General features: G+C 36.1%; 1 protein-coding gene and 1 long non-coding RNA gene across 4 annotated transcripts in view; one reads left to right on the top strand and one right to left on the bottom strand.

The window, feature by feature from the left end:
* Positions 1 to 27,191, bottom strand: part of DIAPH3 (diaphanous related formin 3) — a 506,201-nt gene that overhangs the window by 350,517 nt on the left and 128,493 nt on the right. For all 3 annotated transcript variants that reach the window (XM_059144199.1, XM_059144200.1, XM_059144201.1), the window contains 3 exons: positions 27,061 to 27,191; positions 2,181 to 2,255; positions 2,021 to 2,090 (listed from right to left, as the gene is read on the bottom strand). In XM_059144199.1, the coding sequence (XP_059000182.1) occupies positions 2,021 to 2,090; positions 2,181 to 2,255; positions 27,061 to 27,191 (276 nt within the window). The remainder of the gene's footprint in view (positions 1 to 2,020; positions 2,091 to 2,180; positions 2,256 to 27,060) is intronic.
* Positions 99 to 27,113, top strand: LOC131813744 (uncharacterized). Its single transcript, XR_009346932.1, has 3 exons — positions 99 to 175; positions 25,635 to 25,861; positions 27,028 to 27,113. It is a non-coding gene; the product is annotated as an uncharacterized LOC131813744 (long non-coding RNA).

Below are 27,191 nucleotides of genomic sequence, written 5' to 3'. Positions count from 1 at the left end.
CTAAACCGAAGACTAAAGCCAGGTTCCCTTTGCATTCTACTTGAGACCTATTATTACCTAATAGATGGAATTTCAAGCCACTGCAAGAGTGTTCAGTGGGAGAAGGGGAAGACCTTAGATCCCTGTGGAGGATGATCAATGAGACATGAATACTGATGCTGAATAATTCCCTATGGTGAGTTAATCCCAGGAGCAAAGAGAAGGGTCCAGACTGGTAAGGGGGCTGGCTTCAGGAGCAAAACACCTTGGCTGCAGGTGCACACCTTAAAGCAACATTCAAACAGTTAACTGACCAGAATGAAGTCCTATTCTAATTATCTCTTAATGCAAAAGTATTTAACTTCTCATCCCTTTGTTTCCCCCTGATATTCAGTCTTTTTCCACTTAGAAAATATTATTTAGCCTAGTTTATTACATGAAATCCACTTTCACCTGTTACCAGATTTGTTCATTACATTAATAATGAAATACTAGTACCTAATAAGGTACCACTGTTCTCTTAAAACCTGTATTTTTTCCATTCTTCAAAGAACTCCTATAAATCCTGCACAGTGAGATAAATGAAAAATCATCAACAAATCCCAAGAGAGTCTTTATTGAAAAATTATTTCATATATTATTAATTTTAGAATTCAGACATTAGAATACTAATTCCAAGAATCAGTAACTTTTTATTCGTGTAAGTACAGGTGATAGCAATCAACACAAAGACAATATATTCTAGCTCCACAGATACAAACTATAAGCAAAAGCAGTCTCTTATAAGAGAACACACTATATCACTTAGAACATAAATACATGAAGTTTACCCGCTCTCCAATTCAGTCTCAAATTGAGCAGGACTACTATGGTCTATAGAAACCTCCTCACCTCTCTTTAATTATGGTTTTCTCAAATTCAAAGCATGATGCACAAGATCATTCACAATACCTGGAATCTAATTCTTACAGAACAACATGTTCAAATCTAGAATATATTTGAATATATAACAACATAGAGCAGATTTCTACATCAGATAGTCTGCTTGAAAATCTTCTCTGATTAGAGAAGGCAGGGTGGTAAAAAAATATTTCACTGGTTAAAAACAAAACTCAGCTCAAGAAAATGCTGAAAAATAAATAAGACAGAAATAATCAGAAAATATAAGCTTTTGCTATATTTAGTAAAAAGAAATATGAATGTTAATAATTTAAGTACCAGTACTTAAGGGTGTAGTCTTCTAAAGGCTTATTTTTTTTAATGCAAAAATAATAAAAAATAATCAGAAATATACAGACAGTTTTGCTCTAAAACTCAAATCATCCTAACACCATAGGTAAAATTCCTCTCCTGCTGTCTAATGGCAACAAAAATACCTATCATTACTGCACCCATCATGAGGTAGATATGTTTAGATGTTGAAGCTAAAGACGTGGCATGGGATAGAGCTAATTTCCACAATTAAAAGTACAAATTCTATTAAACAAGGAAACACTGTCAGATACACATTTACAAACTCGGCAGACCTGCCCTATTACCTTTAGTCTCAATATTACTTACATTAAACATCACTGATCCATTTCTGGGACCTGTTTCCTATCGGTTCATATTAATTTCCTTGCAGATTTAAGCTCCTCAACTATAAAAACTGTCTTTCCAACTTGATTCTTTGGTAATAAGTATTACTGCAGACCATGTCTGATTATCATGTATGATTTCAAAACTTACTCATACTATACTTTGAAAAGGAAAGGATGGCCAGAGAGGAGAACAAAAAGAGAATAGAAAGGGAGAATTAATGTGCACATGAGGATTTAAGCATCAAGAGATGCTACTCAATTCTCAAGTTTCTCCTGTTGAGAGATGGTTGATTTGATACAAAACTAGAAGTCAATGCAATGTAATATTCTGTCCTCTATCTACGCATAAGCTTATCAAAGCAGTACATCTCTTTAGTACAAATTTCATAACACACAACTCTCTTTCACAGAAATTCTCTAAGAACTGGTGAAGAATACAATATAACTACCTATGTACATACCTGTGTATTCATCAAAGCCTTTAGACACTGTATAACTTTATGCTGATTCTTCTTTACAATTTTTTCTTGTCTGCATTGGCATAAAAAATATCAGTATTGGAATTATAATTGGACACAGAAATGTAGCCTAACTGAAAATAAAAATGAACAATATACTTACATTTTGCCAGTAATCAGTCTTTCCAAAATGTCCAGTAATAATCCAAGCCCCTCATGTCCAAAGCTTTGCACCCAACTGATAAAGAGAAATAAGAGGCAGTTACACATGGTCAGTATTCTAGTTTGGAATATCACAATAACGCTATATAGTCACAAATATTTTACCCATGGTATGTTATAACACAGTCCAAGAATAACACCCGGTGCAAAATCAATCATGATTCATCATCATGTGAAAGGAGGAGTAGGGATGGAATCAAACAGCTTGTGAGAGCTGACTGCGCCCGTCACTTCCATTCTCTGTGTCCAGCGACATCATGTAGTAACTAAAATCTGCCATGTTGGAAGTCTTATACCACAGAAATCAGCAAATGCTACTAATGAGAGCATCTCCCCTGACCCAGAGAGCAGAAATCAGGCAAGACTTAAAGAGGGGTGGCTTCAGGGATGCCTGGGTGGCTCAGTCAGTGAAGCATCTGCCTTCAGTTCAGGTCATGATCCCGGGGTCCTGGGATCTAGGCCCACATGGGGCTCCTTGCTCAGTGGGGAATCTGCTTCTCCCTCTGCCTACCACTCACCCTGCTTATACACTCTGACAAATAAAAATAAAATCCTAAAAAAAATTTTTTAATTAAAAAAGAGAAAGAGGTAAGACTCAGATCTACATAAAGATTGCTAAAAAAATTTCAAGATATCAAAAGGGAGGTCTTAGGAAAATTTCTCAAACCACTGACATGCATTCTACAAATGTTAATTTCCCAAGTTTCAAAGTTCAATTGTTTTGTTTTGTTTTTTAAAGAACTTCATGGTTATTTTTAAATGAATATATTCATCTTGACCAAGCCACCTCTTTTCATAAACCAACTGGTATAATCACAATACTGTAATATAAGGAAGACATCACCACCAAAAGTCAGCAGTTCACCTTGATTATAGAAAAACTACCTTAATGGATATTAAAATATGTTTCCAGCAGTGATTTAAAAAGTCCTGAACAATAAAAAATATATTCTATCTCCAAAAAAGAGGGAGGAAGGAAAAGATAGGATATATAACCTTTTATTTCTTTGTATATAGGTTTCCATGTATGATTTTGTGTGTAACCCTTGAAAAATGGAACTATAAGGGCAAAATTTCATCCAATAATTAAAAGCAGTTCTTAAACATGAAGAACATGTTTAAGTCGCATACCCACATATATCATTTTCTTGACATGATAGAACATTCGCATGACAACAATAAAAATGAAACACATTTTTAAATGTAAAAAAATTATTTAAAATAATTCATCTTCATTTATACACTTATAAATGTATAAGTGTACTTACTTAACTATCAGTGTTCCGAATCTGATTCTCCCCACCACCTAACTAAATCAGGAATTTACTTAAGCAATAAACATACTGATTCCTATAGAGGAAAAGCCTAAAGATCACTATTACAGTGAAGGTGAGAATAACAACTTAAGTAGAAGTTAGTGTTTTGAAACCGGGGTGCTACTTCAAAAGTGATGAGTTTACTCTCCGCTGTCAACAACACACAGGTTACCTGAAGGCATTTCAAATCCCACTTTCATGTTTCATGGAAACACCTACAGCAACTGCTTAACTGTTTACCTTGTTGACATCCTACTCTGTATTTTTTATTTCAAATGAAGCAGAAAAGCTTGAAATCAAACACATAAAGAGTAATTGAGAGCGTCACCTGGGTGGCTCAGTTGGCTAAGTATCTAGCTTTTGATTTCAGCTCAGATCACGATTTCAGGGTCATGAGATCAAGCCCTGTGTCAGGCTCTACGTGGAGCCTGTTTGAAATACTTTTTTCCTCTCCCTCTCCCCCTTCCTCTGCTCTCTCTAAATGGACAAATAAGATCTTTAAAAAAAAAAAAAAAAGGAAGTAACTTGATAGTGTTACTTGGGCTGACACTGAGACACAAGGACAGATTCTGTTCATCAGGCCCTCTTGTGTTACTAAACCCACAGCAGGACATCAGTATTTTGTTTGAAGTGAATTCTTAACAATCTCTATATACCAAGTATATCCATAAAGATATTCTAAAGCTAATATGATTTAGGACTGTTCATACTACCATCTCCTTCAATCATTGTGGAAAATAGAGTCACTATTCCTAAAACTGCCTTATACCAAAAAAATTTTTAATTATGTTAATATAACAAGACTTTGTTTCATTTAACATGCTTATGATGGAGCCCATTATAAAATTTAGGAAGCCTATCAAACCAAATAAATCAAGTTAATTCTTGTGGTCTGAGTAGTTAATAGAACATATCCTTTTTTTTTTTTAATCACACTGAATATAACAATTATAACCAGAATATGGGACCCACAGAAATTCTCAAATCAGTCATTTCTGGACCCACCAAATAACTCTTCCGCACTACAGACGGAGTCATTAAAATAAAACTTACATCCACTCAAACATATTACATATAAACTAATTCTCTATAAAATAAACTTAATAAATTGAATGTAAAGAGGCCTTATACCAAATTACTTTGTACTACCATCTTTAACTCATGGCAGGAATCTCAATAAAATCAGAGAGAAGGGTAACAACCTAATGAAAGTCAGACTATACATTTCATAGAACACCAAAAACAAGCAATTGAAGACAGGGCACAAGGGAGGGAACAAAGATGCTTGATAACAAAGAAACACTATATTTAAATGTAAAAAGCTGGTAAAAGTACTTATTGAAAAGTAATATTAAAACACAAATTAGAAATGCATAATAAGGCTCCCTGTTTTCTTAAAAATTTGCCAGGCCAGGATAGAGTTGTACGAACAAGTTGTCACTCACAAACTGTTTCTCAAAACCTCAACCCCCACCCTTACTATTTTCAGCAATATTACTTTTAAAATGAGGGACCAATATTACTTCTTATCTTTTCTGGAAAAGCTGCTCAAGATAAAAAGGGATATTGAGTAGGTAGGTCTGCAGTACTGACAGAGGTTCATTGAAATCCATAGCTTCTTACAAAAGTAAAAAATTTCTCATCATCAATGTAAGAAGCAACCTGGAGAAAAAATTATCAACTGATGTATAAATGATCAATCTTCAGAAAACAAAATCTGTTCTGTTTCTCCTGTGCCTGTCAGCACAGTACCATCGGGCATTATGTGGTTTAGCTACAAACTGCATTCATGGATGAACGAGCACTGTGCAAATGTTGCTTCTTCATGAATAGAAATGACATAGAGATTAGTATGTCATTTGTATTGGGAAAAAATTGCTTTAAAACAGCAAAAAGAAATGTGCTAAGTACTAATTTAACACAAAATCTACCTCTTAAAATTCTCTAACAGGAAATATCAAACTCTTCTCTTTTAATTGCTTCAAAAAAAAAACCTTCTAAGTATATTGCCATTTAGCACTTTCCTAGCAGGGGGCTCCACCAAGGAGCAAAGAAGAGGTGAAGAGGTAACAGAAGGGGAGAAAAAAGGAGAAGGAGAGCAGGTCTCTAGGATTAAATGTTCAAGCCATCTTTAAATAAATGTTCAAAGCAGCTTAGCCTTTGAAATTCACTTATTCCTTCCTCAGGATGAAATCAAAGGTATGCAAAGTGGTTTCCTATGTATTGTTGGCTTTATGAAGCAAATACAGTCACCTCATTGAGCAGGAGAAGCAATCATCAGGTCTCAGATTTACTCCCTGGCCAAAGAAACACTACCCCTGCAGGTTTCCCACAGGCTACAGTGAATTACCCCTCTCTCCTCCCAAATGCTCTCCGAGGAAGAGAAAGACAAAGGCATTAGAGATAGAGCTGAAATAAACCCACCACATCCTAAGGGCAACCTGACCAGTTACATACACCAGGAGGGTAAAGGCCATTTCTAATTGGTCTTTAAATTCCCCCGCACCTGGAACAGACTAAGCACTCAATAAGTTTTAAAATTGAATCTCCTTCCATTTCTCTATTTCAGGTAAAGAACACACAGAGAGAGGTTAAGGTCACTTAGAAATAGCATCCAGGTCTGCTAGTGCCCGGGCTCATAGCCTTACTTTATAGATGTAAAAAAAGGTACAAAGCGGTGACGCCTCCCCTGCGTTTTCATTGAGCCTGTCTCAACCTTCATGCCGAAAACATTAGTTCTGATTTCGGAACAGGTACTTATCCGTACTGAACCAAGGATGATGAATCTAGAGTCCTTGTCCTTATCATACTTTAGGACTTGATTGACTGCCGCTCAAAGGGGGATGTTCATTACCACTGAAACAAATGTTCGTTAACAAAGCCACTCAGCCTTCTGGAAGAGCTCATTGTGTGCCCAAGACTGCAGTAGGTATGACAAATACAAAACTGAATAAAACATGTTCTCCGTCCTTGAAAGGATCACAGACTAGTGGTTGAAACAAATGTTGAGCTAAATTATCTCCATAATGTAATAAGTGTTATAATCATGACGCTAAGGAAACAGAAGAAGGATCTAATTCTCCCAGGAACAAATGCGCTGAGGTCTGACCTGAGTCTTGAAGTCAGAGAAAGAGCAGCTTCTGAGGCAGAGGGAGAATACATACAAACATATTAAATATGAAAGATGTGCCTGTGCTGACTACCAGAGGTGGCTCTATCTGATAAAACCCAAAAGGTAGGAAAGAACTTCTGGAAAAAACTCTATACAACGTCATGGGCAAGGGGAAACCATTAGGCCTATGTGGTAGGCAGAGTAATTGTATCCCTACCCCCAGAAAGATGCCCATGGCCTAACACCAGAAGCTATGGTTATCTGATATAACAAAAGAGGAAATAAAAAAGGAAACCGAGGTGACTACAGAGTATTTTTAAAATAGAGAGATTATCCTAAATTATCCAGGTGAATCCAATCTAATTACCTAGTTCAATGAAGTTGAAAGCATTTCCCAGAGGGATCAAAGATAAAATAGCAGAAAGAAGAGAGATGTAAAAGCATCAGAAGGACTCTGCCTTTATAGGTTTAGAGACTGAGGAAGGGAAATAGGAGACAAGAAATTGGAGGAGAGGCGCTTTAGAGCTGAGACAATCCTCACATGACAGCCAGGGATGTCAGTCTCACAACCACAAGAAATTGAATTTTGCCAATAACCCAAACAATCAAAAAAACATCAAGAACACAAGATCTCTCCCCATTTATTCAGAAATCCAATTCTCTTCATTTTGATTTTGTGGTTTACACCATAAGTTCTCTACATGATTTGTTAGATATATACCAGTTTTGTTCTCTCTATAGTTTTTTTTTTTTTCTCCCCCAGGACGGGAGTGGTGTTAGAGGAAAACACTAGTAAATGGGGTTTTACAAAAGTTCATTGCTAGTAAAAGAAATATATTTACCACACTGTTGTACAAGAAATCTGAAACTTTTGCATCTTGCAAAATACATTGATTTTTAATCTTAAATTTGCACTATTACGGAACTTACTGATTAGCTCTAGATTTTGGAGATACTTTTAACTTTTCTATGTAAACAACCATGCCATCTACAAATAGGGGCAATTAATATCCCTTCTTTTTTACTTATATGTAAAGTAAATAAATAGTAAATTACTTATATATAAAGTAAATAAAGTAATACTTTTTGTTCGTTTCATTTGTGCTTCATTGCTTTGGCTAGAAATTCCAGCCCTGTGTTGAACAAGAGTGGCAAGAGCAAACCATCCTTGCCTTGTTCCCAGCCTGAGGGGGAGAATTTTGAACCTCTCACATTTAATGTTAGCTTTAAAATTTTTGTAGATTCATGTTATCAAGTGGAGAAAGTATTCCTCTGCGTTAGTTTCCTAGAGTAGTTATAACAAAGTACCACAAAGTAGAAAACTTAAAAGAGAGGTTTATTCTCATAGTTCTGACTAGAAGTCCAAAGTCAATAAGGCCAGGCCTCCTCTCTGATTATGGGTAGAACTTTCCTTGTCTCTTCTTAGTTTCTGGGAATAATGGCTAATCCAGGATTTCCATACCTCTTACCACATGACACTTTGTCTCTCTTCTTAAAAGGACACAAATTGGATTAAGAGCCTACTCTGTTCCTTTATCAACTCATCTTATTACAACTGTAATGACCCGATTTTCAAATAAGGTCATATTCTAAGGCATCAGGACTTACAAACGTTTTTTTCTGCAGGACACAACTCAATCTATAACATTTCTATTTTTCCCCAGTTTTTATCAGGAGTAAGTGTTCAGTTTTGTCAAAGCTATGTCTGCATCTATTGATATATGATTTTTCTTCTTTAGCCTTGTTGATTAAGGGCATCATGATGAAGATTTTCATGCCCACATTCATGATAGACATGAGTTTGTAAAAATCTGGGGTTTGGGGTTTTGTTTTACTACTGTCTTTATTTGGTTTTACTAATAGCACCAGCTTCATAAAATATATGGAGTTGTTCCCTGCTCTTGTATTTTCCAGATGAGACTGTGTAGAATTGATATTAATCTTTCCTCAAATCTTTGGTAGAATTCTCCGGGGAAGTCATCTGTACTTGAAGATCTTTTAAGGAGTCTTAAAGTCATTATTTAATTTCCTTAATAGAGAACAATTCAAATTTTCTTTTCCCCATGAGGTATTGTACTTTGCTTTTTGAAGAACTAGTCTTTCAAGTTTTCCAATTTGTGTATAAAAAGTTTGTTGTCTGCCTTACTACTCTGGTGACACAGGGTCTGCAGTGATACTCGGTTTTATTGCTGACCCTAGTAATTTGTCTATTTTTTTCACCGATAAAGATTTAACAGTTTTATTAATCTTCTCAAAGAACTACATCCTTGTTTCATTGATTTCCTCTATTGTTACTCTGTTTGCAATTTAATTGATTTCTACTCTTTATTATTTCTTATTTATTTTGGATGTTTTTATTTTGGGTTAAAATTTATTGACTTGAGCCCTTTTTCTTTTTCTCTACCTAACGTAGGTATTCAATGCCACAGATTTCCTTCCCAGTACTACTTTAGACATGTCGTAAATTCTGAAAGGTTGTATTTTCATTAACTTCAGTGTATTTTTTTTATTTGAGATTTTTTCTTTGACTCAAGGATTATATACAAATGTGTTACCTACTTTTCAAATGTTTGGATACCTTCCTGCTATCTTTCTGTTATTGATTTCTAGTTTGACCCTTTTGGGGGAAGAACACATTTGGAAGAACACATTTGACCCTTTTGGGGGAAGAACACATTTTTTTAAATTTGATGAGGTTTGCTTTGTGGCCCAAGATATAGTCTATGTTGGTATATGTTTTAAGAATATGTACTCTGCTGTTAGATGGAATAGTCTATAAATACGCATTATGTTCTTTTACTTGATAGTAATGTTAAGTTCTTATTGGTGATTTTCCAACAAGGTGTTCTACTGATTGTGAACCAAATTGTGAAGTCTCCAAATCTATTTGTGAATATATCTATTCCATTCAATTCTAGTATTTTTGCTTCATATACTGTGCACATCTGAGGTTTGAAGTATACACTTAGGATGGGTCTTTTGATGGACTGACTCAGAAAAATACATCGTTTTCTTTACTCTGAGGTCAACACTATAGAATATTAAAATAGCCATGAGCATCTTTTAATGTTTGCACAATATGTTTTACTATCTATTCACTTCTGTCTGTCTATATCACTATATTTGAAGTGAATTTCTGATAGAAAGCATATAATCAGGTGATGTTTCTTCACCTACTCTGCCAATCTCCTTTAACTGGCATAACCATTTACACTTCATGTAATTATTGACATGTTAAAGTTTCACTCTAGTATTTTTTTTTTTTTTTTTTTGGATACTCTTCATTCTGTTTGTTCATTTTCTTTTCCGTCTCCAGTATCATTCCAGGTTCTCCCTGTACCTAAAGCAGCATCCCTTGTTACTCTCAAGATTTCTTTGTTTTCAGAAGTTTGACTAGGATGTGTCTCAATAGGATTTCTTTGGGTTCATCCTATTAATGATTCATTCAGTTTCCTGAATCTGTAGGTTTTTATCTTTTGCCAAATATAGAAAATATTTAGCCATTATTTCCTCGTATAATTTTTTATCCTGCCTTTTCTCTCAAAACCTAGGATTTAGATAAGAAACTGTTAAATCTTTGATTATAGCACCACAAGTCACTGAGGCTCTGTTTTTTTAATTTTCTCTCTGTTCAGACTGGGTAATTTCTATTATTCTATACTGCAGTTCACCAATTCTTTCCTCTCATCCCTACATTTTGTGGTTGTATTCTTCTGGTAAGTTTTTCATTTCAGTTACTGTATTTCTCAATTCTAAAACTGTTATTTGAACTTTAAAAAAGAATAAAGTTTCTTCTACATATTTGTTGAGACTATTCTTTATCTCCCAGCATATTCATAATTGTTCATTAAAACACCTTTATGATGGCTCCTTTAAGCATCCTTATCAGAATATGCAAATAAATCAGGGTACCTGGGCGGCTCAGTCAATTAAGTATCCAACTCTTGATTTCAGTTCAGATCATGATTTCAGGGTTGTGAGATAAAGCCCTGCACTGGACTCCCTGCTCAGCCGACAGTCTGCTTGCCCCTCTTCTTCTGCTCCTCCTCCTACTCACTACCTCTAAAGTAAATAAATACAATCTTTTAAAAGAATATTCAAATATTTCTGTCAACTCCATATTGGCATCTAATAATAATGGCATCCATTATTAATGGATGGATATGGAGTTGGCATTCAGCTTGTGATCTTCCTTTTTAGTAAGCCAAGTGTTTATACTGAAACCTGGACACTTAGATTATTATGTTATGATACCCCATTTTTTACTTCAATCTCTTATTTTTTAGCTTGCATCCTATGATACTTCTCCAGTGGATGAGGATAGGTAGCACCTCAATGCTGCCAAGTGAAAACAGAGGTCCACTATCTCTAACTGGCCTCCACTGACATTTTAGGAAGACGTTTCTTTCTTCCTTTTTTTCTTTTTAAGACTTTATTTATTTATTAGAGAGAAAGAAAGCCCAAGCTGAGGGAGAAGCAGAGGGAAAGGGAGAAGCAGATGCCCAACTGAGCAAGGAGCCTAATACAGAGCTTGATCCCAGGACCCTGGGATCATGACCTGAGTGGAAGGCAGAAAGAAAATTAACTGAGCCACCCAGATGCCTGGAAGAGATTTCTTATTATTGCTGGACATGACTGGGAGTCAGCTCCCCACCTGGCCATCATACCTGTCCATCGTACCTCCCTGGCAGGGAGAAGTAAGACTGCTTCTTTAGGCTCAAGTAACCTCCACTGGAACCAATGGGAGGTGAGGTTTGTTTCCAAATCTATTTTTGCCAGTGGTATTAATTACCCTAATTAGATAGTCTAATTAAAATTACATAAACAGACAAATCACTGTAAAAATAGCTATTTCTAGGAAAACTAAGCCTAAGGCTTTGAGAAATATGTATATTTTTTCAGTGACATTTTAAAAAGTGCCATAGAAGTAGATGTAGACACAAGTGTGTAATACTAAGAGACAAGTGTGTAATACTAAGAGACATCAGCAAAATGACTTTTTAAGAAGTCTGTACTCTATACTTTGTAAGACTCTCTACATTTCTCTTCCACCTTTAAGTACCAATAAGAAGAAAATAATGCATTGTGGATGTGTTTATATAATCAACCTATAATCAACCTGTGTCCACCTTAAGAAGTAGAATAGGTAAAGTCTGGCCTCCACATCTATTTCTACCAAGAAATAGAGTAGACACTACCTTGACCTCCACACCAAAGTCTAGAAGGAAAAAAAATGGATTCTTAATCTTTTGAATTCAAAGGATGTTTAGGATATATGTGAATCATTTATCATTCCCTGCTTTAGCTCATTTTTCCAAAAACCAATAGCATTAAACAAAAGGACGTCCTCAGTAGACACATACACACTTCCACCCAAGAAGTTACAGTGCCTAAGTAGGTGGTATTGTACTTTTTTTTTTTTTTTGCTTTTATGTATTATCTACTTTCCTATAATGAACTCTTTTCATAAGAAAAATAATTTTTAAAAAAGAGGAAAAAAATAATTTTTAATTACCCCAAAGAATAATCTTACATAAACGCTTAGGGAAACACAAAGTTATTTTGTTAAAAATCAATATAAGAAACATCCTGAAATGGGAAAAAAATATCACTGGTCATATGTGACAAAGTAACAAATTTTATACCTTAACCTTAGAAGGTCAGCTTTAATACTATGTAATATCCAAATCCAATTTACATTCCTCTGTCAGAGTAATATATCACCAATGCTGAATATAATTATAGCTTATTCTACCTTTCATTTTCACCTACTCTAAGCTAGGTGACTAAATATTTAAAATGAACGGGGTGGGGAGGGGGATACAAAGCAATTAACATGCCCTGTAGGGCAAAACAAACATATACCCACATCTCAACCAACGGCCCATCCACAAAGATTACACTAAATTATACAGCCAAACAGGGATTTCGGAAATTCAGCAACTAAATAACATTCTGATTTAAAAATCTACCAAACTTCAAAATACAATCATTCATATGTGTATTTTCTGGGAATTGACTTTTAAAGGAATTATGTACTTTAAACCAGTCACTTATTCTCACTTCTGATATTAGATGAAACAGTAGAATAACAAACTAACAAGTTTATTCTCCTGGTTACTTTTTAACTCTAATATATTGGAAGGTATAAAATGTCTAAAGTGTTCAAAATAAAATGAAAAAAAAAAAAAAAAGAAGAACTGCAGTGATGAAAAACAAATGACCAATATAAGAAACATTAGCTCTTGATCTTCAGATGAAAAAAGTAAGAGAATTACGGAGGTAAAATAACATATCCTAGCATGTGCTCTGATCAAAACTTCAGTCCACTACTAAAAGAAACATTGTAGAAAAAGCAATCATTGGGAATGTATGAAATATGAGTAAGGAGGTTTCTTAGTATCAAATCAAAAAACCATTACTTCAGGAAAGCATTAATGAATTATTCATTTTAAATTGACTAATTTGACCACAAATGTATGGGGAAGAAGAAATCATTACATTGCAGGTCTTCCATCATCTGTTTTTCCCCCTAAGTACTTGCTGCCCAACACTTGTCCCATAAACTTCATTATTAAGTCTATCATCTGCTCCTGATTCTATCAAGTTCATTGCTACGTTCACTCAGCTGCAAATGAAACTATTTCATCTTTCAAGAGCCAATTCAAGTGTCCTTCTTCTTTGAACTCCCATTAATTTAAGTTTCTCCATTCGCTTACTGGGTTTTACCCACCTGGCCCAGATATCCCTCTAGTTAATGCACATTTGTCTTTCTTTTATAGGAAAATGTCTCAATTTCATCACAAGAATTGTCAGAAGTTCTTCACCGTCCATTTATTCCATCTCACTTAATCTGGCTTCTGCCACCCAGACTCCACAAAATTACTTTTCTCAAAGGTCACCACCATCCTCCTCTTGCCAATTCTGACAGTAATATCTTGCACCAGGTCTCAGGAACATTCTGGGTGGTTTATCACTTTCCCTACTGAAACACTCTCCTTCTCTCAGGAAATCAGTCTTTTTGGGTTCTCCTTCTCCAAATGACCACTACTTCCTCTGTTTTCCTCCTTTCTAGACAATGGATAAACTGCTGGAGATCCCCAGGACTTGTTCTGGGCCTTCTTCTATATCTTTACATGCACACACACACACACACACACACACCTCCTTGTCCTACCTGAATTCTCAACAATTCTCAGGGCTTTATGTGCAGTCTACATATAAACAATAGGTAAGTATTTGTACATTCTCCACTGAGCTCTAGGCCCCATTATCTAGCTGCTTGGTATCTCAAACTATGAAACTGAAACACATCAAACTTTACATGGTAAAACGGGTATTTTGATTTTTTCCAAAATACAGGAAACTAGTAACAAAACCATCTTCCCCTATCCGAGTTAATGGCATTACTATCCACTTATGCTCAGGTGACACAATCTAAGTGTCATTCTTGATTCCTCCTTCTCATTCACACCACACATCCAATCTGTCAATATGCCCTACAGTTCCTACCTTCAATTTGTCTGCAAAACTCACCCAACTCCTTGCCCCACCACTACTGCAATCCTCATCCAAGCCATGCTCATCCCTCCTGTGATGATGCCATAGTCTCCTTTCTGATCTCCCTCCCTGGTGGTCTAGTAGGATTCGGCGCGCTCTCCTTTCTGATCTCCCTGTCCACTCTTTCCTCCCTTTAATTCATTCTCCCCATAGCAGTTCCTTTTAATAAGTACATTTAGAAATAGGTCATTTCCTGTGTAAAACTCATGAACAGCCTCACACTTATTTAAACTGAAAATCTTATCTCTCTCCCAAATCATCTTAAGACTTCTCATGACCTGGACACTGCCCAACTCTCTGATGGCTCCATGGCCTCTGGGACTCCACTTCCCTCTCTCCACCCTCCTACCTTACTGCTTCCCCACTTCAGGGTCTCTGCTGCTCAGGGGGTAGTCCAGGCCCTGCAACCAAAGCCTGAGCTCCTCTTAGTAATTCCTTGTCTTCTTAAGCTCTTAAGTTTTACCACCTCAAAGACATTCTCTGACCAGTTTGCATCTAAAAGTCCTCTATCCATTACTCTCAGTCCCTTATTTTAACTAAAGATGTATCTTCTACTTATTACATGTTTTCTAGATCTCTCCCCCATATGCCTCATTACTGTGATACTTAGCACAGCACCTGAGAATTCTTGTGGCATAAGTAGATTAACAAATACATCCTCTGCTACTTTGCTGCATTTTATCCAAAACACAAAGATTTAATTAGGTGAGAGCTGGTGATATCACTTGCTCTATGATGTGTTAGACATTTCTCTCCAAATGGAATCTCAGTAATTTGAAGACAGGGAGAAGCTCTTGTACCTCTTCTAGTTTTCCAACAGAGAAGTGTGTAAGGCACTCAAAATACTTGATGCCCTGTTCTGAAAAATAAGCAGTATATCACCTCATGCATTTTATTTCATGCTTTAATTTCTCTGTTCTCTTTTCTATTCAACTCCATTTAACCAACACCCTAATCTAAAGTTCCATATTACAGTTCCACAACAACATAGTACTACGCGCGCCACCTCAGAAATCCACAGCATGGTATAGAGAGCCCCCATACTTAGAGAGACTCAAGAATGCAAAGGCTCAAAACAAGTGCACCAAGAATATCACATGAGTTTCTCATCTATAAAACTATCGTCCAAAAGGGAAGCCCCCAGTGACATGTGGATTTAAGTATAAATTCCATTCCTAAGTCATATTAAGCACCATTCAAGTGCTGACTGGTCACATGATTTGAGTACTGAAAGCACAAAGAACATTTCCTGGACAAAGTTCTATTGGACTTCTGCTCAAATGATCTTACTTTCTCTAGCTCCACATAGGCACTCAAAGTGACCTCAGTAGGTCTAACCCTCATGTGTTTAACTTTTATGAATTTCAACATATGAAAGATGTTTAACATATGAAAACTACACCTATTTCTTTCTCATATATATTGATTACCCCATAACAAAAGACCTAGCAATCCATGACCGATATGGATGATAAAGTTGAATTTTATTTCACAAGATTTTCTGAATCACAAAAATTAAAACTTCCTTCTAATGCCAAAATTATTTCACCTACCTCTGTATTAAGGTCTTATATGTACAGTTGATCCTTGAACAACGTGGCTGTGTTAGGGGTGCTAATTCCCCCAGCACAATGGAAAATCTATGTATAAACTTTTGACTCCCCCAAATTTTAGCTACTAATAACCTACTGTTGACCAGAAGTCTTACCTATAACATAACCAGTCAATTAACATATATTATATATGTGTTATATACTGTATTCCTACAATAAAGAAAGCTATAGAAAATGTTGGGAAATTCTAAGAGAAAATAGCTGTGTATAAATGGACACACACAATTCAAACCTGTGTTGCTCAAAGGTCAACTGCCGTTAAGTACTTTTTTATGTATAGAGACAACAGGGACTACCAAGACAAAAACTGAATTTTTTATTTTTTACTTAGCTCACAAAGCAATACTTTTTTTTTTTTTTTAAAGAAGGCCCAGCATGTGGCCCAACACAGGGCTTGAACTCAGGACCCTGAGATCAAGACCAGGGCTGAGATCAACGGTCAGATGCTTAACCAAATGAACCACCTGGGTACCCAACACCAAGCAATATTTTTAAAACATCAAAACAAGGCAGAAAAATGAGTATAAATAAAAAAACTATATAGATTCTTTGAATGTAGGATTCTAAATAACTAGGGTGTGTTAGGGTCTTTAGCTCAGTAATTTTTCCACTGAATGTATCTATCTTTGCAAGAAACCAAAGTATTCAGTAAGTGACATCACACTGATAACTTTTACAGGTTGAACATAGAAGGCTTACATTCTCTGAGGACACAGACAATTATCACTGAAAAGTAAAGTTTCTTGAATTTCACCTCTATGGTCAGAAGTAACTATATAAGTTTCACACTCTATTCTTTTGTTGTCTTTTAAACAGTAATCTAGTCTTTTTGAATAATTAGTTTTCAGTCACATACTCCTTCTTTTATGCGGAATATCAAACTACTGTATTTTAAAAGAGGTTTGAGACCCTATGTTAATTGTGACTGACTTTACATTTGAATAGAATTCTTTTTAAAAATTAACCTTAGCTATTCAAATGGCAATTTATATTTTATTTTAAATAGACTAGGAGATATTTATATTATAAAGTAGATTGGGAGGATTTTACAATTCTAGGACCTTTCAGGTCAAGTATAAATTGAGCTACACAGCTCTTAGTCACCATGTACAGAAAACATGTATTTCTCAGTTAAAAGCAATTACTATATTTTCAGTGTACTGAACTTTTACTGTTAACCTTGCATGCAAAGTCAAAGCTTTTCAGACACAGATAGAGTTAAGTTTGAAACCGAATAATTATAACACATTTTAATATATCGACAAGCCAAAACCAAGCTGTAGTCTGAATGACAATAAGCAAAAGAGAAAGACTCCTACTTAGGTGGAACATTCAGTCTTCTGGAAGGTCTCTCAAAGAAATTACACCAGTTCTGGTAGAAGTGTGAAAGCACTGGAATGTATTGGCATGCCCTTTAAAATATCAGGTTAGTACTCATTTATAAACATTAATATTTTCTTTCAGGGCATTTTTCATTAATATTTCATTCTTCTAAAACACTTTGGAAAGGACTGCAAAATGACCTAAAATTAGAGGGCACTTCCAAAAAATATTTCTCTAATAAGCAATATTAAGGGTCATAAAAGTTATGGATCCTGAATGTTAATTTAGACATAAATAATACAAAGCACATCCTAAGATATATGGTACGGTCTCAAGAATAAAGAATATTAACAACTTACCTAAACTTTATGAATTTTTATTGGAAACAACCTAGAAAAACTACTTTGAAGAGATAAAAGTGTATCTCCCTCAGAAAATTCCTGTAAAATAAATATGCTTCCAACTAATATTTCTAACCTACCAAAGACGACGTTTCCATGATTTCTATGGAGTGCCATATTGCTGATTCCCTCATCCGGGCTACAGCCAGCCACACTGAAGTCTGTCATGGACCATAGCTTTTGGACTGTCTGTCAGACACACCTCACCTCTCCATTTCTATCCCTTAATAGCTGGTATGAAGCCCATTCCCTTTGCCTTATCCTTTCAAGACAGCACTCTCCACTGAAGGGAGTCTCTCTGAGATCACTCATTTCTTCTTTCAGGACCCTTGATATAAATGCTCACTCATCCTTAGAGGTTTTAAAAATCCTTTAATCTTCCAGACTTCAATTCTTTTATATATTCCCATAATTCCGAACTTAACTCTGAAGATAGAATCATCATGCAGTACTTAGGTGAAAGAAGAAAGCAGTTACACACAGGAACCAAGGTGTTTAAGCGGCAATGTCTAATAGAATATTTTTACAGTGATATAGATGGTTTATGTAGGTGCTGTTCAATTTGTTAGCCACTAGCCACACGTGCCTCTTGAGCACTTGAAATGTTTTGGATCTCCACCCCCCACCCCCCCACCCCCCGCCCCCACACACACACTTAATCAGTTTAAATGCCACAACCAAGGAGCAGTTACCTTACTAAAACAACACAGGAAGGAAAACAGAACCATATGAATGACTTACCTCTCTGATATCACTAGTGAGAGGAAAGAAGACAAAAAAGGAAGGAAGGAAGAAATCATGAAGGAAAACCTTACTCTTGTCCACTCCAGAAATTATCACTATTAATACCACCATACATCTGTGCATTGTTAATTCTCAAACTTTTTTCTAAGGCTTTAAAAAAAAAAAATGTATAGCTCATGTCTTACTTTAAAACTCTAAAACATATCAGGGGAATAAAAATCAGCTGTTGTGTTATCATTACTGAGAACAATTACTATTCTCTTCCTCTCATTTCTACAAAGGCAGAGGCCTTCTACTATGTTCCCCAGAAGAAAACATTAGGATTACTTCCAGTCACTTCCTCCAGCTCATTATGGGAAGATTTCCCCCCCGACCACCACTACCCAGAAGGACTGATTTCTACAACTGGTGAAAGTGGGGAAGGGATCCTGACTGTGAGCTACAGTCGTCTGCTCTTTCCACTCATGACAACGTGGGCAAGTTTGATTTGATGAGATTAACTACACTTCACCTTCAGAAGTCCCAGTTGTGCTCTGCAACTTAGTCTTTTTTCGGTACAGAGGTTATTCCTAACCTTACTTCTCTATCTGCTTTAACATATTTGGAACTCAAGAGCAACAACCAGGTCTATCAGCACCTGCACAAAACCAGTCATATGCGTGTGTATGTGTGCAACAGGACAGCTGTTAGAGAAAATGAAATAAACAGTAGAAGGTTTAAAAAAAAAAAAAGTAGAAGGTTTTCTTTTTTTTTTTTTTTTTAATGGAATCAAGGGATGAGTCATAAATAGAAAAAGAAGATCTTTGTGAGGCGAAACAAAAGTGAGATACTGAAAAAGTACTGAAGGCAATGTAGGAGCTGAGCACGAGTCGCCTTCAAATCAAGACAGTTTCAGGAAATTCAGCTAATTCAGGAAATTCAGAGCAAGATAGTCCTTTGTATTCTTAGAAAGTTTATGACTAGACTCAAGTACTGTAGCATATTATGAGAACACTTATTTATAGCTCCTAGTATTAAGACAAAGAACCTAAATATCCAACAAAACTAAAAACTGGAAGAAACGAGAATTCAACATTTACTGTGTCGCGCTAAGTAACGTACAGATGCTTGACCCCTGTCCTCGCTTCCCCTCATCCCCTTCTGCAGCTCTGTTCTAGCTTCAAAGGGGCTGACTCCACAGTCTTCAGCTCCCATGGTTTGTGATCATCTGTTCCCTGATAGGTTCGAGCAGTGGGAAGAAGGGAGAAACAAGGGTAATGCTCTCTCCCTCTCTCTCTGCCCAGGAGGTTTCTCTGGCAACAGCTGCATCTTCCTCATGAATGCAGTTTCTGCCACTTGACACCAGCCCATTACCTTCCAGAACAGAGTTCTCTTTCTCACCCTCTAGCACAGGAGGGGAACAGCTTCCTGCTGCCGCTAATCGTGGGCCTCACTGTTTCCTATTTGGTTCCTCTGTCTCTCCATCAGTTATTTAACCAGTTTCTGGTGTTAACTTTAAAAGGAAAAAAACAAAACAAAACAAAACAAAACCTTACAGCGTGCTCTCTGGTGTCTGTCTTCCTGTTAGGACTCTGACAGCATATACACTGTACACAGATACACACATGCATGTGCATAGTCTCATCCTATTTCCACTCCATCTCCTTTCTAGGAAAACATCTTTGGTAAGGCGGACAAAAGCCACAGAGACTCCTCTAGGATCATAAATGCAGTAAAATTAAGCTTTGAGAAGAGGTCCATCTTGATAAGAAAAAGGTTTGACTTGTCCATGCTTTGGTTTGAGTGCTCTTTAGAACCTACAACCCCCTCTCTCCCACCTCAGCCTACACATCAACATTTAGATCCACAGATGAAGAGCAGGGGCTCTGTGGGCAGGGGAGAAAGATGAAGGCCTGGAGGACTGGCAGTGACAATCAAGGAGGGACACTAGGTCTTCTTCACTCAAGGAACACCCTACCTTTCATATGCATTGTCCCTTCCCCCAACCCAGGGATGGGCAGAGGATGTAGGAAACCCAGTCTTTCTACCCATTCACTCCCTCCATGAATTTCTAGGGTAATTTTGAGGAATATTACCACATTCCACAAACCTCTAACGTCAATCCATGATTTTCAAAAAGATAAACATCACTTCACCCAGATAAAGTGAGCAATGTCAAATATTCATTTACCACATTAATGAAGGAACAGCAAGATGATGACCCTGATTCAGAAAGAACTAGAAAAATCTAAGAATTTAAGGTGACTTAATAGATAGAAGAATGCCAATTTAACTACAAGACTGATATCCTGCAAAGCAATAAAACTGCAACTTCAAGGGTTCATCTTAAAAAAAAAAATAAAATAAAGTATGCAAGAGTAAGGTAAAGTAAAATGAGAATATTAATATATTAACATATGCACTTAAAAAATCTGGAGCAAAACCACACAAGAAACTTAACAGGATTTCACCTCTGACCAGCAGATCCAAAAATCAAATGACAGAAAGGAGGAAGGCTTTTACTTTTCTTTTTATACCCTTCTGAGAAATTTGGATTTGGGGCACATAAATTTAATGCCTTTTCTCCTTGTATTAAAGTAGAAATCTAACAAATGTAGTGATCTGAAGGGGTACCTGCACCCCAGTGTTTATAGCAGCAACGTCCATAATAGCCAAACTTTGAAAAAAGCCCGATGTCAATTAGCAGATGAGCGGATAAAGGAGATGTGGGGTGTGTGTGTGTGTGTGTGTGTGTGTGTAATGAAATAGTACGCAACCATCAAAAATGAAATTTTGTCATTTGCAATGACGTGAATGGAACTAGAGGGTATTATAGGAAGCGAAATAAACCAATCAGAGAAAGACAATTATCATAAGATCTTAAGATCTCATGGAAATGTGGAATTTAAGAAACAAAACAGAGGATCATAGTGGAGGAGGGAAGAAAAAAAAAAAAAAAACAAACAAACAAGATTAAAACCAGAGAGGGAGAAAAACCATAAGAGACTCTTAATTATAGGAAACAAACTAAGGGTTGCTGGAGGGGACGGGAATGGGGGGATGGGGTAACTGGGTGATGGATATTAAGGAGGGGACATGGTGTAATGAGCACTGGGTGTTATAAACAGCTGATGAATCAATGAATTCTACCTCTGAAACTAATAACATACTATATGTTAACTGAATTTAAATTTAAAAACATAATAATTTTTTAAAAAGTAGCAGCAAATATTCACTTTCTGACAAAAAATTTACCCTCAAAAGACTTTCCCCAAGGGAACCTACTCATATACTTGAAGCAAGAGTAAAATCATCAGAGACAAAAGCACAAGACCTAAAAAGGAATGATTATATGCATGTATAAACATGTATACATATACACATATCTGTTGTTGAACTCAATAACAATGGCTAATCTGTGATATTAAAAGGAAAATATACAATTAAAATATCACATAAAACAAGCACGTAAATTAATTGAGGGTGATTGTGTTATTCTTAGGTTCAAAATAAGGGATACTGCTGATTTTTGTCCCTTTTTTGTACATGCATATTAAATTTCTTTTTGAGTATGCACAAGTTAACTTTCTTTTCTATGATCATAAAGGCAATAGGTCTTCCAAATTAGAAAGTAAGGAAAAAATGACATGAGAAATTAAAAATCTATCCAAAAGAATTTATGGATGAAGAGAAAGGATACAGAAAAGGAACAAAGAGCAGAACAGGGGGTGTGGAAAGGGAGACAAACATGGTAAAAGAAGTGTAAACTAAGTGAAAATTCAGAATGAAATATCAGATATAGGTTCCAATATATTTTTATAGTGGTTAAAAAGACAAAGACCATCAGAATTATTTTAAAAAGCATTTGCCTGATAAAGACTATCAGAATTGTTTAAAAAAGCATTTGCATGCTATTTACAATAGCTATGCCTAAAACATTTAAAAAAATAATAATAAATGTAAAGAACAGTACGAATTGTGATGATGAGAGCGGTTGCACACATCAACATATATAAATCTAAGAAACTGGGAAAAAGCCCCAGAAGAATGTATGGAAGATGTTGCTATTGACACGAAGTTCAAAAAGATAAAACACCAAATCATACATAGATGAATTAGACATATATGGTGAAATGATAATGAAAAGAAAGAAAGATAAGCCCGAAATTAAAAACAGTGCTAACCACAGCACAGTGGAAGAAGGGGACATAAAGTTTAGCAGGGATGCATGGGAACCTCAGACTTACAAGCAGTATTTCTAGCTTGCCCTCATTGGTAGGCAAGTGGGTACTTGTTTTACTCCAATGATGAAACCTTTTTTATATGTTTACCATTTTAAAAAATAAGATTTTTAATAAGTATTGGTAATTTCAAAATATTGGTCTTGACTTTTTTCTCTAGATCACATTGATACCAATGAGTACGTTCATCTCATTGTTTGCCACAAACTTACCTGTTTGTCTCCTCACATGTGTGGACCATGGCACAAACTTCTTCCACCAGTTTTGTGTTTAAGCCCAGAAATGGAGAAAAATTAGATTCCAAACATGACACTGGTCAAGTGGAATAATGACACACAAAGTCTGCTCACTTGCTTGGCAGTAAACATTTTACTGCACATTTTTTTTTTTAAGATTTTATTTATTTATTTGACAGAGAGAGATCACAAGTAGGCAGAGAGGCAGGCAGAGAGAGAGGAGGAAGCAGGCTCCCTGCTGAGCAGAAAGCCCAATGTGGGGCTCGATCCCAGGACACTGAGATCATGACCCAAGCTGAAGGCAGTGGCTTAACCCACTGAGCCACCCAGGCGCCCCAACTGCACATTTTTCTAAAGTGATTTTTTTGAGCTTAGTTATTCACTTCATCAGAACTAGTTCCAAAACCTCCTTAGAAATTTAAAAGATGTTAGCAAGAAAATAGGTCTTGTAAACTTCAAAACGCACAGGTTAACCATAAGTAAAGGAATATAAGTGCTCACTTCAGCAGCACATATACTTAAAAAACAAAACAAAACAAAACAAAAATGGAAAATAATGCCTAAGATCACAAAACATAGGACCTGATAGACTGGATTTTTCAGAGACAGAAATCATGCCCTTGACAACTATATCAAATTGAGAAAATGAAGATGTATTCTATAACTAATTTGCTATATACATAGATGACTATGGACTACAATGCTAGAAATCAATCATAATAATGTTAGTGTCTACTCTTTTATGTTTCCACCTCAAAGTGTTCGATAGCTCGAACATAATTGTTGCCTATGTCAAGATCCACTCAAAGTTATAATTGACAATTTGAAGTTGATCTTTTCTTGTATTCCAAAAGTAAAGCAACTATGTCTTTTAGTTTAAAACTGTCACCAAGTATATTGAATAATCAATAAAACTTCAAAACAGAAGAATTTTGTGATCTTCAAATCAACACTTCATTAATGGTGACAAATAACACAGTATTTAATGTGCTGGTTTTCATACAATTCACTGTCCGGATGGTCAAAGGCTGATGTGGCGCATAATTTGGTAAGCGGTGTTGCAGAAGCAGATAAATGGCTCTAAAAGTATTGCATATCTGGGTGGGGGTGGGGTAAACGGAGATTTCCTTCTTGTTACTTGATTTTTTATTTAATAAAACCCAATCCCAGGGACACCTGGGTGGCTCAGTTGGTTAAGCAGCTGCCTTCGGCTCAGGTCATGATCCCAGCGTCCTGGGATCGAGTCCCACATCGGGCTCCTTGCTCAGCAGGGAGCCTACTTCTCCCTCTGCCTCTGCCTGCCATTCTGCCTGCCTGTGCTCACTCTCTCCCCCTCTCTCACTCTGATAAATAAATAAAATCTTTAAAAACTTTTAAAAAAAAATAAAATAAAAAATAAAACCCAATCCCAAACCAGTGTTGCAGAATCATCATTCATCAGTTCACATATTATCCTCTTAATTCTAGTCACAGACACTGAAGAATTTTAACGCTGATTTACTCAATACTACAGTTCTAACAATGATCTCAAAAAGTGACAAAAAATCTTTTTATCTTGAAACTGAGTCACACAGTATATATTAAAAAAATAAGAAAATACGAAAAACTGACTTAACGATAGCAGACATAAAACTAAGAGCCATGTCCAAAACTTTGAACATAGGCATAACTTCAACTTTTACACATCGAAATGAGTCATTCCTCAACCTGGAGAACCACACACAGAGATACTCTTGAGCCTCTTCTCTCTACATAATGTGCCACAATTTCAGGAAAACATCTCTAATGGTAAGATTTCTATCATTTCCAATTAAAGACTTTTATAGAAAACATGCACAGCCTGTGGATTGCTGATAATACATTCTAGAATTGGTCTTTCTTAGAAAAATAATACTATAATTTTTTTTAAAGTAAGATTCAAGTGAAAGAGACATAGCATTATTTTCCAGTAGTTTAAGGTGAAATCACATATAATTGTATCCACTGGAATACACATAAATTCATACATTAAAACCTCTCAGTTTTTCTTTTGCTACCATTTTCATCTAATCAAATTATGAAGGTAAAAGGAAGAGTATACTCTTTTTTTTTTAAGATTTTATTGATTTATTTGACAGGGAGAAAGAGATCACAAGTAGGCAGAGAGGCAGGCAGAGAGAGAGTGGGAAGCAGGCTCCCCACTGAACAGAGAGCCAGATGTGGGGCTTGATCCCAGGACCCTGAGATCATGACCTGAGCCGAAGGCAGAGGCTTAACCCACTGAGCCACCCAGGCACCCCCCGAAGGGTCTACTTCTAATTAAATTGAAAAGCCATGCATAAACCCATTGCTCAATGGCTGCCAGATAAACTAAAACAATAGTGCATCTCCCAATCAACCCCAAAACACCCTCTTCCTACATTTAAACTCCTTAAGAACTGGGTCTAGATCTGCTTTGCTATTTACCCAACCCCTTCATCTTAGACAATGCTTGGTAAGTATCGGTTACTCAATAATTATTTTTTAAATTAATATATTAAAACAGGTACATATGAAACCAGAGCTCTTCATGTATGATTATACCTGTCAAAATCTCAATTCAGGTATGCCTGGGTGGCTCAGTCAGTTAAGCTGCTGCCTTCAGCCCAGATCATGATCGAGTCCTGGGATCGAGTCCCGCAACGGGCTCCTTGCTCCTTCTTGCAGAGCCTGCTTCTCTCTCCACCTCTGCCTGCCACTCTGCTTGCTTGTGCTCGCTCGCGCTCTCTCTCTCTCTGACAAATAAATAAATAAAATCTTAAAACAAAAAATCTCAATTCAACCTAGTCTCTAACAACAGCCAAGGTGAAACTGAAGGAGACTAAAATTAAACTTCATGTTTCAATTGACAGGTCTTCCCTGAGGACTTATATGTGCTGTGCACAGTGCCTGGTAAAGAGAAATAAATAAGATATATGAAGTTCCTGGCCTCGTCCCCATCATGTTTCCATCTAAAGAAGAGTCTGGAAGTGAGAAAATATGGAAAAGCAAAAATACAACAGTTGAAATATACTGAACTATACTTTGTTCTCTCTTCATACACCTCAGTTAAACCTCACTCACTTTCATGTCTCAGCAGGTAGGGTCTTTTTGTTTTAAATAGTCATACTGCCGAGGATTTTTTTCATACTGTAGCCAAACTTCACAAGTGTCCAGTAAAGTGCTAATCAGAGAGGATATCAAAGAGATTCTATTATATATTACCTTCCACAGTCATTCTAGCCCTAAGAATGAATGAATATATATATATATATATATATATATATCTGTTTTATATATAAAACAGATATATATATAAAACAGATACATTCTCATACAGAAACAACCATTCATTTATTACACAGAAGCAGCCAAAACTTATCTACCTTAGACCCTTACAGCTCTAAATCCTGATTTTGTGACTGCTCAGACTTTTTTTTTTAAACAATTTCTGCTTGAAGTTTTTCAAAAGTATTCTGAGCTTAAAAGTCTAAAACCTGATTTACAGAGACACCTGTCTTAGTGTTGCCAGATCCAGGACACCTAATTAAACTTGGATTTCAGATAAACAACAAAAATTTTTAGTGTTAGTATGTTTGAAATTCAGAGTTTACTGGGCATCTTCTATTTTTACTTGCTAAATCTGGCAATATTAACCTATGTACTCCTATAAAGATATTATTTCCAATAAAGGAAAAGTTAATTAATGGTATTTCTATGTCAAACAAAATTTCAGCCAGTGAATATATAATACCCAAATTCAGAGTGAAACTCAGTTTCTAATCATGATTGTTCTCATTTAAAAAACACTATAAATTAAAAAAAAATTAAGACTTATTTTAGGGAAGAGAGAGAGCATGCACATGAGTGGGGGGAGCAACAAAGGGAGAAGGAGAGAGAATACCTCAAGCAGAATAACCGCTAAGCACGGAGCCCAATGTGAGGTTCGAGCTGACAACCCATGAGATCTTGACCTGAGCAGAAATCATGAGTCAATGCTTAACCCACTGAGCCAAGAAGGCACCCCACTTTTAAAAAAAAATTAAAAATAAATAAAAGTTTTTGTTTTAAAGTTCATAGGCTATTTATCACTTGGTAATAAATACAAAAAGTCCTACTGACACTGTATTTCATCATCCATATAAACATTACCTATTCATTTTTTACCTTGAGACATCGTTGATATATATACCTCTTATTTACAGGTGCTATGAAGAAAGTATTAAATAAAAATAACAGATTAATGACATCTGTTTCATTTACTAGCATGCCCTGATGACATTCAGACAGATGAATTACCTCACAGGATTACTAGTCAAAGACACGCGGAGGGACTCCAGGCACGTGACAAGTCTCTCATCTGCACACCCCATTTTCAGTTCATGGATGAATTCCTGAGGTGAGATCTGTCGCCGACTCTTAAGACTTCC

Source organism: Mustela lutreola, chromosome 13 (assembly GCF_030435805.1).
Source record: "Mustela lutreola isolate mMusLut2 chromosome 13, mMusLut2.pri, whole genome shotgun sequence".
Taxonomy (NCBI): Eukaryota; Metazoa; Chordata; class Mammalia; order Carnivora; family Mustelidae; genus Mustela; species Mustela lutreola.
Note: the sequence above shows the minus strand (reverse complement) of the source record. Positions and strands in the feature narration are given on the sequence as shown.